The sequence below is a fragment of the Ustilago hordei genome (assembly GCF_900519145.1).
Source record: "Ustilago hordei strain Uho2 genome assembly, contig: UHO2_contig_16, whole genome shotgun sequence".
Taxonomy (NCBI): domain Eukaryota; kingdom Fungi; phylum Basidiomycota; class Ustilaginomycetes; order Ustilaginales; family Ustilaginaceae; genus Ustilago; species Ustilago hordei.
In genome coordinates, this window is record NW_024545273.1 from 625,609 (window position 1) to 643,871 (window position 18,263).

Below are 18,263 nucleotides of genomic sequence, written 5' to 3' on the forward strand. Positions count from 1 at the left end.
GCGCACACTTCATACGTTGATCTGCTGACCCTGTGACAGCAACCTTATGTCATAGGACTGGATGGATGCGCAGGAAGAACTGGTTTCATATGAAGAGGAGCGCAGAAATCGTGGGATCGGGCTAAACGAGAGCTTAAGGCAGAAGTCATTGAGATCGGTAGTAGAAACAACTCTATAGCATAACTCGTCATGATCAGTAGGAACGACAGCTCTATAGCATAACTCGCTATGATCGGTAGGAACACAGGTCTTGTTACAAAAGTCAGTAGAATCAGCAGGACCATGCTCACTACAACAAGCCTCACAAGGATCGGTTCGAGAGGCACCTCTATCACCGATACGGCGAAGGGAGGAGGCCGAGCAAGGGAGAAGGTCTTCATCATTGAAGGGGAGGATAAGATGACTGGGAAGGTTTCACATGCAAGGAGCAGGACCAAGCTCAGCCAAGAAGGGGACCAAGCTCAGAAGCATGCAGTTGGTTACCACACAGGGGGTTCACAAGATAGGGGTCAGGAGAACCATCATCGGTTAAGAGGAGGGAGAGCTGTGTCGAGGACACTGGGGTATAGGTCATGAGGAGGAGGAGCAGTGTCGGAGAGGTCGACATACAGCTCAGGAGGAGCAGGAGCAGTGTCGCAGGCAACACTGTAGCAACACATAAATACTCTCACTTCCTCATAGCATATGAGTGGATTCCCAGTCACTCTACACCATACATTACTAGCTATAACTTCACAATAAGTATACTTAGTATTCAGTCAGCAGAGTTGCAATCACAGTAGATTGCTTCCATTGTAGCACATGTATTGTATCACCACTCACTGACATCTGAAGGTGGTTCATAGCAAACTAGTGGTCCAGATAATGATAGAACCAAAGGCAGTTGTCTGCTGCAGTCTGGGGATCACCTCAAGCATTCAGTTGACACACTGGACACTTGTGTTGATGACATCCACAATCTCAATCACACCAGACCTTGGTGTTAGTACCAGTTCATAACAGTTATTGATTGTGCCAAGCTACCTCTGGATGGAGTGTCTACAGTGGTTAGTCAAAACCTGCAATAGCAAAACCACTACTACATCTTTGGGCGAGAAAAGTGATAGAGACATCTCTACTACATATCTTGATAAGAATTGTAATACTTCAAATCTTGTCACAAATCTTGATAGGATTCGTAATAGACATGTTTCTATTACAGATATCTGGTTTTGGGTGCACAACCTCTGACAAAAGTGTGTTTGCTATTGCAGGTTTCGACTGACCACTGTTGACACTCCATCCAGAGGTAGCTCGGTGTCAGGGGTCTCGCACCTGAAACCCAGGTCGGTCTGTTGAGATACTTGGTGACTATCAAACTGTGCAACAGCTATTGTCTCGGTGTCGGTCTCGATGAGCTAGTTGCTCAGCGACTATCAAGTTGCGCAATGACAGTGGGTGGCATTCGTTGTATATACTATCATAGGTTTCGGCTGACCTCTGTGGACACTCCATTCAGGGGTAGCTCGGCATGATCAATATCAATGCTTCAGTTATGATGACACCAAGGTCTGGTGTGAGTGTTGATGATGATGAGGTTGATGATGTTGGTGATGATGTTGGTGTTGATGATAATGAGGTTGATGGTGTTGGTGATAAGGTTGGTGGCATCAACACGAGTGTCCAGTGTGTTGACTTTGACACTTGAAGTGATCCCTGGACTGCAGTGGACTACTGCCTTCGGTTCTATCTATATCCGGACCACTAACCTGCTATGGGCGCCTTCAGATGTCAGGTAGTGGTGATACAACACACACACTACGATGAGGAGCAACCTTGATAGATTGCTGCTATGCTGACTGAAACTAATATATACTTATGCTGAAGTGATAACTAGTTATGGTGAGTAGAGTGGATGAGGATCCACTCGACCTATGATGATGAGAAAGCATGGTTATATACCTCTTCACAGCATCGCCAGTGATGCTGCTCCTGCTCTCTCTCCAGAGAGTACCTTCTTCATCGAGTACTGTTCAGGGGCCTCTCCTGCTTGCTTGGCACCCCTGTGCCTCTTGAGTTGTGTCGACTCCTTCGACACTGCTCCTCCTCCTCATGACCTGTGTCGACTTCCTGTCTCTCGAGCCCCTGAGTGGTAACCATCTGAGCTTGGTCCTCCTCATGGCTGCGCCTGCTCTTTGAGCTTGGTCCTCCTCGTGGCTGTGCCTGGTCCTCCTCGCATATGGGCTCAGTGCTCCTTTGCATGTGAATCCATAGGAGTCCATGGTCTCCATGGAGACTGCACTACGACCATGCTCTCTACTGGTATCGACTAGATCTTCGATACCTGTGCTCCGTCCATATGAACCAGTGACCCTCCTGCTTCTTGAGCATCCAGGCCCATGACAACATGGTTAGACTCTTCGGATATCCAGATCACATGGTCTCGGACCGAGGCAGGCAGTTCATATCAGGAGCATGGAAGGCATTTGCAGAGCAAATGGGTGTGAAGCACTCACTTAGCACGGCCTACCATCCTCAAACTGATGGTCAGACAGAGAGAGTCAATCAGGTCATAGAGCAATATCTCAGGATGTACTGCAACTATGAGCAGAATGACTGGGCCAACCTGCTGGACACTGCGGCCTTTGTATACAACAACACGGTCCACAACAGCATTGGTGTCTCACCATTCTTTGCATGCTATGGATGGAACCCCAAAGCTCATCCTGACATCCCTCAACGACTAGGAGTCAATGATCCAGGTCGCTTCGAGTACCTCATGGATGGAAAGGAGCGTTGCAAGTACCTCCAGGAGCAGATCAGAGAGGCACAACGTAGATCAGTAAACCAGTATAACAGGAAGCACAAGGACATCGAGTTTAAGGTGGGTGATATGGTCTATATCAACCGACGAAACTGGAAGACAAGGAGACCCACACCCAAGTTAGACACCCGGTTTGCAGGACCCTACCCAGTTCAGGAACGGGTAGGACGCCGAGCTTATCGAATCACATTGCCAGCAAACCTTAGGGTGCATGATGTGTTCCATGTCTCCATGCTCGAGCCAGCAAGAACAAGTTCTCTTCCTCAATGTGCTGAACAGCCCACCATACCATCACTTCCAGATGAGGACCTCGACTTCGAAGTCGAAGCACTCATCGACAAGCGTTCACACAATGGGACTACGGAGTACAAGGTGTTGTGGAGAGGGTACTCAGAGGAAGCTGCTTCATGGGAACCAGTAGAGAACCTCAACTGTCCCGACCTCATCCAGGAGTATGAGGTGTCGGAGGGGGGACGAGTGAGTAGACAGAGTGGAGAGAGGAGGAGAGAACAGGAGGAGTAGAGAGAGGAAGAGGAAGGAGGATGACGTTGAGAGAAGGAGGAAGGATGATGTTGACGATGTTGTCAAGGAAGAGGAGGAGTCAGCATGAACCAGACCAGAGCATGCCTCGACGGAGCTCGGCTCTTAAGAGGGGGGTAGTGTCATGGGCCTGGATGCTCAAGAAGCAGGAGGGTCACTGGTTCATATGGAAGGAGCACAGGTATCGAAGACCTAGTCGACACCAGTAGAGAGCATGGTCGTAGTGCAGTCTCCATGGAGACCATGGACTCCTATGGACTCACATGCAAAGGAGGGCCAAGCACAGCCACGAGGAGGACCAAGCTCAAGGAGCAGGCACAGCCACGAGGAGGACCAAGCTCAAGGAGCAGGCACAGCCATGAAGAGGACCAAGCTCAAGGAGCATGCAGATGGTTACCACTCAGGGGCTCGAGAGACAAGAGCCAAAGGAACTGTCACTGATCAAAGGAGGAGGAGCAGTGTCGAAGGAGTCGACATCAGGTCATGAGGAGGAGGAGCAGTGTCGAAGGAGTCGACACCAGGTCATGAGGAGGAGGAGCTGTGTCGACCAAGAGGCACAGGGGTGCCAAGCAGGAGAGGCCCCTGAGCAGTACTCGAGGAAGAAGGTACTCTATGGAGAGAGAGCAGGAGCAGCATCGCTGGCGATGCTGAGAAGAGGTATATAACCATGCTTTCTCATCATCATAGGTCGAGTGGATCCTCATCCACTCTACACTCACCATAACTAGTTATCACTTCAGCATAAGTATATATTAGTTTCAGTCAGCATAGCAGCAATCCATCAAAGGTTGCTCCTCATCGTAGTGTGTGTGTTGTATCACCACTACCTGACGTCCGAAGGCGCCCATAGCAGGTTAGCGGTCCGGATATAGATAGAACCGAAGGCAGTAGTCCACTGCGGTCCGGGGATCACTTCAAAGCATCAAGTCAACACACTGGACACTCGTGTTGACGCCACCAACCTTATCACCAACACCATCAACCTCATTATCATTGACATCACCAATCATATCATCAACACCATCAACCTCATTATCATCGACATCACCAATCTCATCACCAACACCATCAACCTCATCATCATCAACACCCACACCAGACCTTGGTGTCATCATAACATTGATATTGATCGTGCCGAGCTACCCCTGAACGGAGTGTCCACAGAGGTCAGCCGAAACCTACGATAGTATATACAACGAACGCCACCTGCTGTCACTGCACAACTTGATAGTCACCGATACCGAGACAATAGCTGTCACACAGTTTAATAGTCACCGAGTATCTCGACAGACCGACCTGGGTTTCAGGCGCGAGACCCCTGACATTAGAGTGGATCGTTCAAGCAGCTCCTCACGATCACCATGACGGACCCAGACCTCAACAATAAGCTCGATAGACTACTCACTCTATTGGAAGCTCAGCTAGAGCTTACTAGGCAGGGTCATCGAGAGGAACGACTACAACGAGCTCAGCTGGGTAGGGAGGAGACAATGGACCTCTCTCACTCGGAAGACCAAGCAGGAGGAGGAGATGAGTCTATGATAGGAGACCCACATACTCCTACTCCTGCTCCACGATCAAGACGATCAGTCTCATTCAACCTGGATGAGCAGGAGGACATCAACTATGAGAAGTATGCCTCACCTACTGGGCCAAGATATGTCAAGACTAAGCTGGACCCCTACAGCAGGACTAGGACGGACCCTTACCCCCTGGACCATGAGGAGGATACCAGCATCATGGCAGAGCTTAACCGGTCAAAGCCCATTGCCACCCCCTTTCCAAAGTTCAATCCCCGAGACATGGAGATCTTCATTCTAGAAGCCGAAGCATGGTTTAAGTTCAACCAGGTGTATGAGCAGTCTAGGATGATCAATCACATGGGTGCTCAACTGGAAGGGACAGCAAGAGAGTGGTGGACCTCCAAGCTCCGTATTGATAGAGCTAGAGAAGGAAGGTTGTTCAATGATTGGCACTACTTCACAGAGCGACTGTCAGAGCAGTTCAACCCACGCAATGCTAGGATGGAGGCATACAACAAGCTGTTGGCTCTCAGACTCACAAGTGATACTCCTGGTGCCGCCACACGTCATGTAGAGCGGTTCAGAGACTTGGAAGGACAGGTCAACCTAGATGACAACGAACTAGTGATTGATCTCTTCAGAGGTAGTCTCACTCGCAGCATACAGGAGAAGTTCGAGAGGAATCCACCTGGGAAGAGATGGGAGTGGTATCGAGAGGTTGAGGAGATTGATCGACAGAGGATGCTACTACAGCAGTCCTCGGCTAGACACTCACTCCCAAATGCCACATCACCTCCACTAAGAACTGGGTCTCGGCCAAATCAAAGTTCGATCCCCATCCGACAACCCACTCAAACTTATCCAGCTCGATCACCATCACAAGCAACTACACAAGCAACTATACAAAACCTAAACCGACCCCTTCCTCATCATCCCACCCAACCCTCGAAGCAAGGAAGCCCTGCTCCATCAGGTATCAACACCTGTCATGTATGCAAAGGTATTGGCCATTGGGCCAGAGACTGCCCCAGCAGGAGGGTAGACCCTCTTAGCTCTCGACCCATGGGACCAAAGGTTATGGTCACCACAGCAGACCCCTTCGAGGAGACCACCGACTCAGGAGATGGCCACACAGGCAGCACTGAGATGGGTGACCCCGAGGCCATGGACCTCAGCTCATACCAGCAACCCATGGACCCCGATCACGAGGAGGAGCACAATGATGATGACGACGAGGGAAACGTCAGTGGGGTGATGCACTGATGGCATGCATTGCTCTACAAACCTCCTCGCCATCACTCTGTATATATCAAGATTGTCAAGTATGTTTCTCTACCAGTGGAGGCAAAGCAGTACTGGAGCTCTCTGGAATGGTTCAAGACCATCCTGCTCGGATACTAGCTGATACCGGTGCTGGTTTGTCCATAGTCTCAGATTCTTTCATTAGTAAGTACCAAATACCCACAAAACCCATAAAAACAAGATCGATCCATGGTGTCACCGGGCACCAACTCTCCATCAATAGTTCTGCGAGCATGCAGGTATCTATTGGTACACACAATCTGGGTGTGGTCGAAGCTTCAGTGGCCGACACTGCGGACTATGACCTCATCCTGGGGTTCACTGAGCTACGGAGGCTCAAACCCACCATACAATGGGATACGGGCCAGCTGGAGTTCAAGACTCAGGAGCAGGACCGACCCCCTAGGAGACCCCCTGAAGCAGCAAGAGCAGGGGACCTAACCATGAGGAGACCAACCCTTCATGGTAACGAGTTTGTCTCAGCAGAGCGCATACTACGAGCAGCTCTGGAAGATGGACCCATAGGGTTCATGCTGTTAGAGGAGCCACCATCATCACTCCCAGCCTTTGGTTTTGTACCTACAGGCGCAGACAAAGGAGTCGAGATGGAGGTGGAGGTAGATAAGGTGGTGACGGCTGCAGACATACCAAAGCCATACCAACACCTGCGAGATGTGTTTGATGAGGTGGAAGCAGACAAGCTGCCCCATCATACCGAGCATGATCTCCACCTCGAGTTGATAGAAGGAGGGAAGCCACCTCAAGGGCCCCTATACCTTAAGGGACCCAAGGAGATGTCCGAGTTGAGGAGGTACTTGGATGAGAACCTCGAGAAGGGGTTCATAAGACCATCGAAGAGCCCGGCACGATCACCGGTGCTCTTCGTACCAAAGAAGGATGGAGGTCTCAGACTCTGTGTGGACTACAGAGGTCTCAACGAGATCACTGTCAAGAACAGGGCACCATTGCCCCTCATCGAGGAGCAGCTGTTCTTACTCAGGAAGGCAAGGATCTATACCAAGCTAGACCTTAGAGCAGCATACAACCTCATCCGGATTGCTAAAGGAGATGAATGGAAGACAGCTTTTGGCACTCAGTTGGGACTCTATGAGTACCTAGTGATGCCCTTTGGCCTAGCCAATGCTCCGGCTCACTTCCAGTCATTCATCAATGACATCTTCTGAGACATCATTGGGATATATGTGGTAGTATACCTAGATGACTTCCTGATCTTCAGTGACACTGAAGAAGCACATGTGAAGCATGTCACTGAGGTCCTCACTCGCTTAAGGAGCAACAGGCTCTTTGCTAAGCTGTCAAAGTGTGAGTTCCACACCAAGACAGTTGAGTTCCTGGGGTACATCATCAAGCCAACGGGCATAGAGATGGACCCAGAAAAGGTGCGCACTGTCAAGGAGTGGCCAATGCCAGAGTCAATCCATGACATCCAGAGGTTCCTGGGTTTTGCCAACTTCTATCGAAGGTTCATAGCCCACTTTGCTCGCATAGCCAAGCCCTTGACAGCACTGGTAAAGCCTATAGAACGGTTCAAGAAGTTCGAGCTACCAGAGGAGGCCCAACAGGCCTTCCACAAGCTCATCCAGGCCTTCACATCAGCAGGAGTGCTTCAGCACTTCGACTACCACCTTCCAACAAGGTTGGAGACTGATGCAAGTGACTTTGCTATAGCAGGAGTACTCAAGCAGGAGCATGAAGGACGATGGCATCCAGTGGCCTTCTACTCTAGGAAGATGTCTTCTGCTGAGAAGAACTATGAGATCCATGATAAGGAGCTCCTAGCTGTGGTCGCCTGCCTCACTCAGTGGCGACACATGTTAGCTGGACTACCGAACCAACTGGTCATCCTCACTGACCATGAAGCCCTCAAGTACTTCAAGTCACAGAGACGCATCACAGGTCGACAAGCTCGATGGGCAATACTACTAGCAGACTTCGACTTCATATTGCAGTATCGACCAGGAGACAAAGGTGGTGAACCCGATGCTCTCACCAGAAGGACAGACATGCAACCAGCTGGTGAAGAGCAGGATCACAATGTGAGGCAACTACTGCCTCCTCGAGTGTTCAAGGAGACAGCAGACCATGACTCGCTCCTAGTGGCCCCCATGATCTCGATGGAGTCCATAGCATCAAAAGGTCTCAAAGACCTGGTCAAGATCTTCCAGCCTTTAGACCAAGAGCTACAGGAGATACATAGGAAGAAGCCTTTCGAACTCAAGGATGACCTATGGTACAGTGGAGGAAGGTTGGTTATCCCCAAGGTGATCATGCCAGGGAGGACCAACAACCGACACTCAAGGAGTGCCAAAGAGGTAGATGGACAGTCTCTCTCTGTAGAGCATCTGCGATTCATGGTGATGACCCAATGCCATGATGGTATCACTGCTGGACACGTAGGAAGAGATGCTACCATCAAGGCAGCTCAACGACATTACTGGTGGCCAAACATGACAGCTTGGATTGCAGACTATGTAGCAAGTTGTCCTGTATGTGCTAGGTACAAAGCTCCTCGTCATCGTCCATATGGTTTGCTACAGCCACTAGCAACCCCAGACAGGCCCTGGGGCTCCATATCCCTCGACTTCATTGAAGGACTACCACCATCAAAGAAGTATGACTCCAAGACCTATGACTCTATCCTAGTCATCGTCGACAGGTTAACCAAGTTTGCCATACTAGCTCCAACCCATAAGACAGTCACAGCCAAACAGACTGCAGTATTGCTATATGGACACATGGTTAGACTCTTCGGATATCCAGATCACATGGTCTCGGACCGAGGCAGGCAGTTCATATCAGGAGCATGGAAGGCATTTGCAGAGCAAATGGGTGTGAAGCACTCACTTAGCACGGCCTACCATCCTCAAACTGATGGTCAGACAGAGAGAGTCAATCAGGTCATAGAGCAATATCTCAGGATGTATTGCAACTATGAGCAGAATGACTGGGCCAACCTGCTGGACACTGTGGCCTTTGTATACAACAACACGGTCCACAACAGCATTGGTGTCTCACCATTCTTTGCATGCTATGGATGGAACCCCAAAGCTCATCCTGACATCCCTCAACGACTAGGAGTCAATGATCCAGGTCGCTTCGAGTACCTCATGGATGGAAAGGAGCGTTGCAAGTACCTCCAGGAGCAGATCAGAGAGGCACAACGTAGATCAGTAAACCAGTATAACAGGAAGCACAAGGACATCGAGTTTAAGGTGGGTGATATGGTCTATATCAACCGACGAAACTGGAAGACAAGGAGACCCACACCCAAGTTAGACACCCGGTTTGCAGGACCCTACCCAGTTCAGGAACGGGTAGGACGCCGAGCTTATCGAATCACATTGCCAGCAAACCTTAGGGTGCATGATGTGTTCCATGTCTCCATGCTCGAGCCAGCAAGAACAAGTTCTCTTCCTCAATGTGCTGAACAGCCCACCATACCATCACTTCCAGATGAGGACCTCGACTTCGAAGTCGAAGCACTCATCGACAAGCGTTCACACAATGGGACTACGGAGTACAAGGTGTTGTGGAGAGGGTACTCAGAGGAAGCTGCTTCATGGGAACCAGTAGAGAACCTCAACTGTCCCGACCTCATCCAGGAGTATGAGGTGTCGGAGGGGGGACGAGTGAGTAGACAGAGTGGAGAGAGGAGGAGAGAACAGGAGGAGTAGAGAGAGGAAGAGGAAGGAGGATGACGTTGAGAGAAGGAGGAAGGATGATGTTGGCGATGTTGTCAAGGAGGAGGAGTCAGCATGAACCAGACCAGAGCATGCCTCGACGGAGCTCGGCTCTTAAGAGGGGGGTAGTGTCATGGGCCTGGATGCTCAAGAAGCAGGAGGGTCATGGGTTCATATGGAAGGAGCACAGGTATCGAAGACCTAGTCGACACCAGTAGAGAGCATGGTCGTAGTGCAGTCTCCATGGAGACCATGGACTCCTATGGACTCACATGCAAAGGAGGGCCAAGCACAGCCACGAGGAGGACCAAGCTCAAGGAGCAGGCACAGCCACGAGGAGGACCAAGCTCAAGGAGCAGGCACAGCCACGAAGAGGACCAAGCTCAAGGAGCATGCAGATGGTTACCACTCAGGGGCTCGAGAGACAAGAGCCAAAGGAACTGTCACTGATCAAAGGAGGAGGAGCAGTGTCGAAGGAGTCGACACTAGGTCATGAGGAGGAGGAGCAGTGTCGAAGGAGTCGACACAGCTCAAGAGGCACAGGGGTGCCAAGCAGGAGAGGCCCCTGAGCAGTACTCGATGAAGAAGGTACTCTCTGGAGAGAGAGCAGGAGCAGCATCGCTGGCGATGCTGAGAAGAGGTATATAACCATGCTTTCTCATCAATAGGTCGAGTGGATCCTCATCCACTCTACTCACCATAACTAGTTATCACTTCAGCATAAGTATACATTAGTTTCAGTCAGCATAGCAGCAATCTATCAAGGTTGCTCCTCATCGTAGTGTGTGTGTTGTATCACCACTACCTGACGTCCGAAGGCGCCCATAGCAGGTTAGCGGTCCGGATATAGATAGAACCGAAGGCAGTAGTCCACTGCAGTCCGGGGATCACTTCAAGCATCAAGTCAACACACTGGACACTCGTGTTGACACCACCAACCTTATCACCAACACCATCAACCTCATTATCACCGACATCACCAATCTCATCACTAACACCATCAACCTCATCATCATCAACACTCACACCAGACCTTGGTGTCATCATAACATTGATATTGATCGTGCCGAGCTACCCCTGAACGGAGTGTCCACAGAGGTCAGCCGAAACCTACGATAGTATATACAACAAACGCCACCTGCTGTCACTGCACAACTTGATAGTCACCGAGTATCTCAAGACAATAGCTGTCGCACAGTTTGATAGTCGCCGAGTATCTCGACAGACCGACCTGGGTTTCAGGCGCGAGACCCCTGACAACACCCTCCTCAACCAACTCTCCAAGTTACAGTCAATACAGGCGAAACAACAGATCCAAATGCCTCTTGAGCTTTCAGGGACTCTATATGGAGTTGTACAAGGATGGGTATCTCATGAGGCATTAAGGAAGGTTGAGGAGCAACAGAAGTTACTGGCAAAGAGTGATCCCCCTCCATCTCCAATTTGTACAGGCACTTTCTCTCAAGTCTATGGGCTCCCATGCTTACACACATTAGATGCTCATCGAGGCAAGGCTCTTCTACTCAGCCATTTCCACCCACACTGGCATTTGAGGTGGAATGGGTCACCACAGTTGCTTCTTGAGCCTTGCCAATGCATTGAGCCAATTCGAGCTCAGAGCATACTCCCAAGGTCAAGTACTAAGCAGGAACCCAGTCAGTTTGAAGTGGTTGAGGCCCAGGCAGTATGTCCACGTCAAGCTCCAAGCCAGTGCACCAAGTGTAATGTGATTGGCCACACAAGGACCTTGAAGGCATGCCCCTTACACTATTCAGATATACTATAGGTAGTTAACTTATTCTGTTGGCATTGGTGTTGTGCATGTGGGAAGGTAGCCATGTTAAATGCATTTTTTGGTGCTTAGATAATGGTTGTGCTTATCTAATTCAGATGGACCTGTCAGCCTAGTGGGAGCCAAAAAAACGCAAAAGCTTACATAAGCTGTGCCAAGTGAAAGAAAAAAAAGAAAAACCTCGTTTTTAAAAATGCGGGTCAGGAGGCGGTATTGTGAAAACACGGTTTTTTGTTCACTCCACAACAGTGAAAGTATGTGAGCTCTAGTTCGATCTCACACCTCCGCCACCTTCGCTCACTCGGATCCATATCATGTTGTCGAGGCCTGGACGACGTATCGGCATACGTCAGGCCCGATTATCGCGATAGGCTCCGGAATACCGGCTAGTCGATACCCGAGGAGGGGAAGATAGATGCCCGGTGTATGATCGAATTTGCTGTAATTTGACAGCTGAGCACTCAGGCTTCAAAATTCCCGAATTTGAGCTGTTACACCGTTAACAGTCGCACAGTGAGAACTTCTCCTGAAATTGACCGACTTCGGGACTCGGTCGACGTTGCGTTCATTTCCGCTCCACATCCTTGACATGACTGAACCCTGCATCTTCCGCAGCTTTCACTTCAGATATTATTTCGGTCTCTACTCCTTTCATCACAGCAGTAGGGCGCTCGTGACGTCCCACCGCCCGTCTCGTACGCTCCTACCTACAGACTGCCCTCGGTGTACTGTTCATTCCTGCCCAGCATGGAGTCGGCAGTAGCACAAAATCTTGCGATCCGTAACTTATACGCCAAGGTGGAAAAGGTCGGTGAAGGTACCTACGCGTCCGTCTTCCTCGCTCGCAACGTCAAGACAGGACAGAAGGTAGCTATCAAGAAGATCAAGATCGTCTCGAACGAGAACGGTATGGATGTCACGGCGATACGCGAAGTCAAGTTCTTGAAAGAGCTCAGTCATCCCAACGTGATCAAGGTACGTCTTCATGCTACAGTGTGAGCGCCATGCCCTGCACACATTCGATATCGCGCGCAAGGCGATTGTGGCTGACCTTTCGCCTTCCTCTGGTCCTAATGTACTGCAGATGGTCGATGTCTTCTCCTCCGGCTCCTCATCACCCTCTCTGAATCTGGTACTCGAGTTCCTGGACACCAATCTGGAAGCGCTAATCAAGGACAAAGCGTTGATCTTCACCCAAGCGGACATCAAGAGCTGGATGGCGATGCTGTGTCGAGGCATGGAGTACTGTCATCGCAACTGGGTACTGCATCGCGATTTGAAGCCCAACAACTTGCTCATCTCTCCTGAGGGCGAATTGAAGATTGCCGATTTTGGTCTTGCCCGCGAACACGGCGACCCTGGTGCACGCATGACCCACCAGGTGGTCACAAGATGGTACCGACCGCCAGAACTGCTGCTCGGATCGCGCGCTTACTCTTCCGCTGTCGACATGTGGAGTGTTGGCTGCATCTTTGCCGAGCTCATGCTTCGCGTCCCATACCTGCCTGGCGAGTCGGATGCCGAGCAGTTGACGACTATTTTCAAAGCCCTTGGCACACCAACAGAGAAAGATTGGCCCAGCCACAAGCGGCTTCCGGACTATACAACGTTCGAGCAGCACCCCAAATCCAACCTAGCTGACCTCTTTTTGGCAGCAAGCCCAGAAGCGCTCGACTTCTTGCAAAGGACCTTGCTCTATGATCCACTCAAACGACTCAGCGCCAATCAAGCGCTGCATCACTCTTACTTCAAGCAGAGTCCGCCACCGACACCGTTCAGGCAGCTACCAAGACATCCGACCAAAGCACTGGATCCCAACGATCCAGCAGCACACCCACTGCTGTCAGATAGCAAGGAGAAGAACGAAGCACGTGAAAAGCAGCAATCTCAAGGGCAGAGCGACGTCAATGGCAAGAAACGACCGCTCGATGCGAAGGAGATCGAAGAGAGGAAACGTCTTGCGCGAAAGCTTGCATTCGAATGACGAAGGCTCACATTACCTCACATCATGTATTTGTACATTCCTTTCAACACAGCATCGTCGACACTCAGTCTCCTGTCGCATCGCCGACCTTGTGGTACGTTGGTGCTGCGCTGTCGAGAGAGATTATGATGAACAGAATGTTATTGATGTCGTTGATATGCATGATGATACCGAACAGAATCACAGAGACAGCTCAGGAACAGTTTGAATGCGTGCTTTTGGTAAAAGGCTGACGAGCAACTCCACCGGTATCAGATGTTTTCGATGCCCAAATGTTTGAGTTGACTCCATTCGTAACGGAAAAGCTCGATGCGGCCAAGTGCATATCGCAGATTGTCGAAAGTCTCGGCGCTCCCTGCGGCGCCGACGGCTTGGGTGCTTGCCTCGGTCAATACCGTCTCTTCGACAGCCTGACCCTCAGCCTCCGCTTTGGCTCGGGCAAGCACCGACTCAAGCTCCTCCTTGGCAAAGACGATGCCCCACAAGCCCCAGACAGCGTGGGTAGCAGGACTCCACAGCATCACTTCGCGCTCCAGCCGGTCAATCTCCTTCTCGATACTCGCATCCAACGAGGCTAGTGCCATCACCTGGGGAGAAGCTGATCCGTCCAAAATTGGAGACATTGGAGCCAGACAGCTGGCTGGAGTGCTTGGAGCAGACGAGTTGATAGCTCGAAGGTTGCCAGACGGAGGCGCCTGCCAGGACGATGAAGAGATCGAGTCGTTGCTGCTCTTCCGTGTGAGTGCTTGGCTGAGCTTGGAGTCGCGTCCGGAGGCTGCTGAACTAGTTGAGCTCCTCCTGGTCGTAGAAGATAATGTAGAAGCGTTTGAGCTGTTCTGCGATATAGACGGACGGTTGCGTTCACCAGAAGACTTCTGAAGCGCAGCCACCTGAGCAGCTCCCGTGCCCGGCGTCGTCGGCGCGCTTGGCTTCTCTGCAGTGATGGGTCCTTTGATGGTGGTTTCGGATGCTGGGTACTGAAGTTGTGAGACAGGCGGAGGCAGTGAGATATCGCTAGGTACGTCGAGCGCCACGGGTCCGCCGCCTTTGGTCGGTCGTACACCCATGCGGAGGAGACGCCCCTGTTCGACGTAAGCGCGAAGCCATTTGCGACGTTGCTGTGCATCTGGATAGCTGCCATGATGAGTCAGAGACCAAGAGTGCGAGGGGTGATGATAGTCGGCACGCCATTCCTGGAAGTGGTTGGCAATATCGTAGCCTCGTGGATTAGGACTAGCATACTCAAAGTCGATGACAACGATGCGATGATGAAGCGGTGGAGGCTTCTTGAAGTTGACGCGGCTTCGGCTCTTGGATCTGATGGAGACAGGGCTCTGCGAACCGGTAACAGAAGCAGAGCTATCACGTCTGCTGTCGTGCGAAGGCAAACGGGGCATGCCGGCCGGGATGGATGGCGTGTCGACGGAAGGAGACTTGGCATCTCGGAACCTTTGATCTGGTTGAGCAGCCGAGGTCGCAGCGACAGCATTGAGGTGTTTGATGGCAAGCAGGTTTCCGTATTGTGCATCGTTGTGAGCAAAGACTCGTCGGGAAGGACCCTCGCGCCGCTCCCACTTGCGGACGAAGCGTTTGAAGTCTTCTACCTCGCGGTACAGAGAGACAAGGTCGATGGCGCGAATAGCTCTAAGCGTGTTGCGGAGGTTGCCAGGTGTTTGTCCGATGGTAGCTGTGGTGAGTGCGTTCGGGTTGGCCTGCAGTTCTTGGCGAATGGAAGGATGGCCAGAGAAGCACATGGCGATGGCTTTGGCGCCGCTCTCCGTCTTTGCAAAGCCATCGAGGAGCTCGATTACCTTTGCGGCCTCGCGTGACCATCGCTTTAGTCGACGCCAGACACCGGGATAAGGCCCACGGGGCGACTTTTGCTTCTGTGAGGATCGTCGCTGAGGAGCCAAAGCAAGCGGGCTCATGGGCGCGTTGAGGAGAGGAGGGAAGAAGGAGTTCGGTGGGTCGGTTGCAGAAGAGTTGGAGGGCGAAGGGCTGGTGGCGCCGTTCAAGGATGGACTGTCGCCAAAGAAGCTGGACTGCGAGTTGTAGCTTGTTGCCAACGAATCGAGCGAGACGGTTGAGCTATTGCGATGCGCAAATGCATAGCTTGGTTTCATATCCATGGCAGCGGCCGGTGAGGCTTCGTTGGGCGCCATGGGTGCTGGACTTGCACGCATGATGCCACGAGAGTCAAGGCCATAGAGGTGGGGTGAGGCGACATCTTTGTCGGCAAGACTGGAAGTGTGACAATGACGAGCCTTGCGCCTGGGACGGTGCGAGCTTGCCATAATGTGGTTCTCTATGCCTCTACCGAAACCCTTCTCGCTGGGACCGCGCAAGTTACCCTGTTCAAGAACGGTGCGCATGACCTCGAGCGGCACTGAATGGAGCTCGTTCATGCGTCGTGCTACCCAATGCGCACGGCCTTCGCGCCCCTTGACTACCAAGCTGCCAGCTGGCAGCATGTAAGCCTCTCGATCTCCGAGATCTCGCATGCCTTCCTTTTGAATAGGGTCGCAATCGTAGAACTCTTCCACTCGACCGTTGGCAAAGGTGCCAAGGATGTGGGGACCAATCTCGTAGAGACTCGACAATGTGTGCAGGATGAGGAGCTCAGCACGTCTTGAGAGAAGCGCTTCTGAGCTGGCACCATAGACGCGGAGCAAGACAGTCGGAGGGCCTGGGGTCGGTATGGACGAGTGTGCAGCGTCATAGCTGGCAAAGAAGACGGCGTTGGTGAATGCACCGCTGATTCGTTTCAATTTGAGCTGATCAGGCTGGAGGGGCCAAAGGGATGAATCGAGCGTGTCTTGAGTCCAACCGTTGAGACGGAGCTGTTCAGAGAAGAGCTGGAGCACCTTGGCCCTGAATTGGGTGGTGTCGGCTTGTCGAGCATCGAGTCGCCAACCACGAGCTGCAGGGATGCCATCTGCGTGCATGTCCTCTTCGTCGACATCCAAGGCGTCGAAGCCATCTGCGTCGGCCTCGCGACCGATAGGCTCCTCATCCGAGTCGGGTGGCGAGGGCTGCCTTGCTATGCCGAGTGAGAGGTCGTTGACGATGGAAGTGGGATGAGATGAGGCTGTCGAGCTTTCGGAGGCCTGCCTTGGTGACTGACTGCGGTAGAGAGATGAAAAGGCGGAAAGACCAGCGCCGGTCGGAGAAGGAGATGTAGCGCGTGCAGTTTCCATGAATCGAAGCGATGCAGAGGATTGAGAAGCAACGGGTGTCGCAGCGCCGCTCGGAAGAGCCGACTGTCGAGGGTCTACATCGGACCAAGCAAGACCGGGGGCAGGTCCATAATGGCCTTGCAATGAGGCTAACGGTTCCGTCAAGCGGTATTGTGGCTCCTCGATCGCTTCCAGTGACAAGACGTCGAGGTCTGGCTCATGGTCGGAAAAGTCGTCGGCACTCGATGTGGAAGAGTAGGAGTACGCTGACAGTGCGGGCGAGGGCGAGGGCGAGGGCGAGGGCGAAGGCGAGGGCAAAGGCGAGGGCAAAGGAGATGTTAAGGGATCGAAGGCGGGAGATGTGAGGTCGTCTTCCTGCCATCGATATTGATCCGGGCCGTGGCGATATTCAGGATGCTGCATCGCGGCCGTTGTCAAGCGTGCCGAGGCAATCGCTGTGTATCCGCAAGGATCGGATTCGCCGATGCTGTTGTCGTGATGAGGCTCGGTTGACAAGTGTGCTTATAAAGAGTGGTGCACCGCCATTGCGTTCATGGTTGCTCTTGCGGAAAAGATTGGGTCCTGATCGATGGCAATCAAGCTAAGATCGATGCGAGAAAAGGTATCTGCAAGCTTTTCGGGAGCTCTCCGACACAGATGAGTGTCCAAACGCGCCGGCAAAGACTATGGTCGTCGGTAGCAGCGGCGCCTTGATATGCGTGAGAATCGGTTGGCGGTGCTCAAGGCTGAGCCTCTTGTGATCTCACTGTTGCCTAAATGACAAGGCATTCAAAGAGAATGATGGGAAGAGCAAACTTGCACGAGTGATTGCATGGATCACTTTCCTGGAATCGGCTCTTCGGATGCACGTTCATCCTTCCCTTCTTTGAGCCTTTGTGTTGCGTGCTTTCTACCGACGTGAAAAAGCTCAACTCACAGCCAAAATTCCTCGGAACTCGCATATGAGGCTTCTTTCACAGTTGGCCGAGGAACTCCGACCTACCCCTCTCTCTCTCTCTCTCTGGCCTTCTCAGGCGTTCCTTTCTCAGAGATTGGACCCTGTTGAGTCCACGCCCGCCTCAATTCGCCTGCCGCACGAGGAAACTTAACAAGAAGCTTTGTTTAGCCAACGCCCCGCTCTGACCGACACTTTTGAGCACACACGTCCTTCTGGCAATCCTTGGCTTGGTACTCTTCATCGGCATCGCCGACTGTGATGCTGTAATCTATCTGTGCTTTCGACTGCATTTCTGCTGTGACATGCGCTAAATTGGAACGCCACAATGAGCCATCTTGGTAAGCGTTCGCTGACTACTGCCAACTTTACTTCTGATAGGCAAGTCTTCCTTTGCAGTCTCCTCTATCCCAGCTGTCCTTGGGTTGTGTTGATCTCGAAAATCGGCTCCAAAATAAAAAGAAAAAGAAAAAGGCGCGTGCAGCCT

General features: G+C 51.8%; 3 protein-coding genes across 3 annotated transcripts; 2 read left to right on the plus strand and 1 right to left on the minus strand.

The window, feature by feature from the left end:
* Positions 1–2,386: 2,386 nt before the first annotated feature.
* Positions 2,387–3,325, plus strand: UHO2_06064 (uncharacterized protein; the record flags this gene model as incomplete). The annotated part of the gene is made up of 1 exon (XM_041557778.1): positions 2,387–3,325. One exon carries the CDS (start codon positions 2,387–2,389, stop codon positions 3,323–3,325), a length of 939 nt encoding a protein of 312 aa, XP_041413712.1.
* A 9,083-nt stretch (positions 3,326–12,408) lies between these two features.
* UHO2_06065 (putative KIN28 - cyclin-dependent ser/thr protein kinase) lies at positions 12,409–13,645 on the plus strand (the record flags this gene model as incomplete). The annotated part of the gene is made up of 2 exons (XM_041557779.1): positions 12,409–12,636; positions 12,746–13,645. 2 exons carry the CDS (start codon positions 12,409–12,411, stop codon positions 13,643–13,645), a joined length of 1,128 nt encoding a protein of 375 aa, XP_041413713.1.
* A 251-nt stretch (positions 13,646–13,896) lies between these two features.
* Positions 13,897–17,244, minus strand: UHO2_06066 (uncharacterized protein; the record flags this gene model as incomplete). Its single annotated transcript, XM_041557780.1, has 1 exon — positions 13,897–17,244. The coding sequence occupies one exon, from the start codon at positions 17,242–17,244 to the stop codon at positions 13,897–13,899; it is 3,348 nt and encodes a 1,115-aa protein (XP_041413714.1).
* Positions 17,245–18,263: the final 1,019 nt, after the last annotated feature.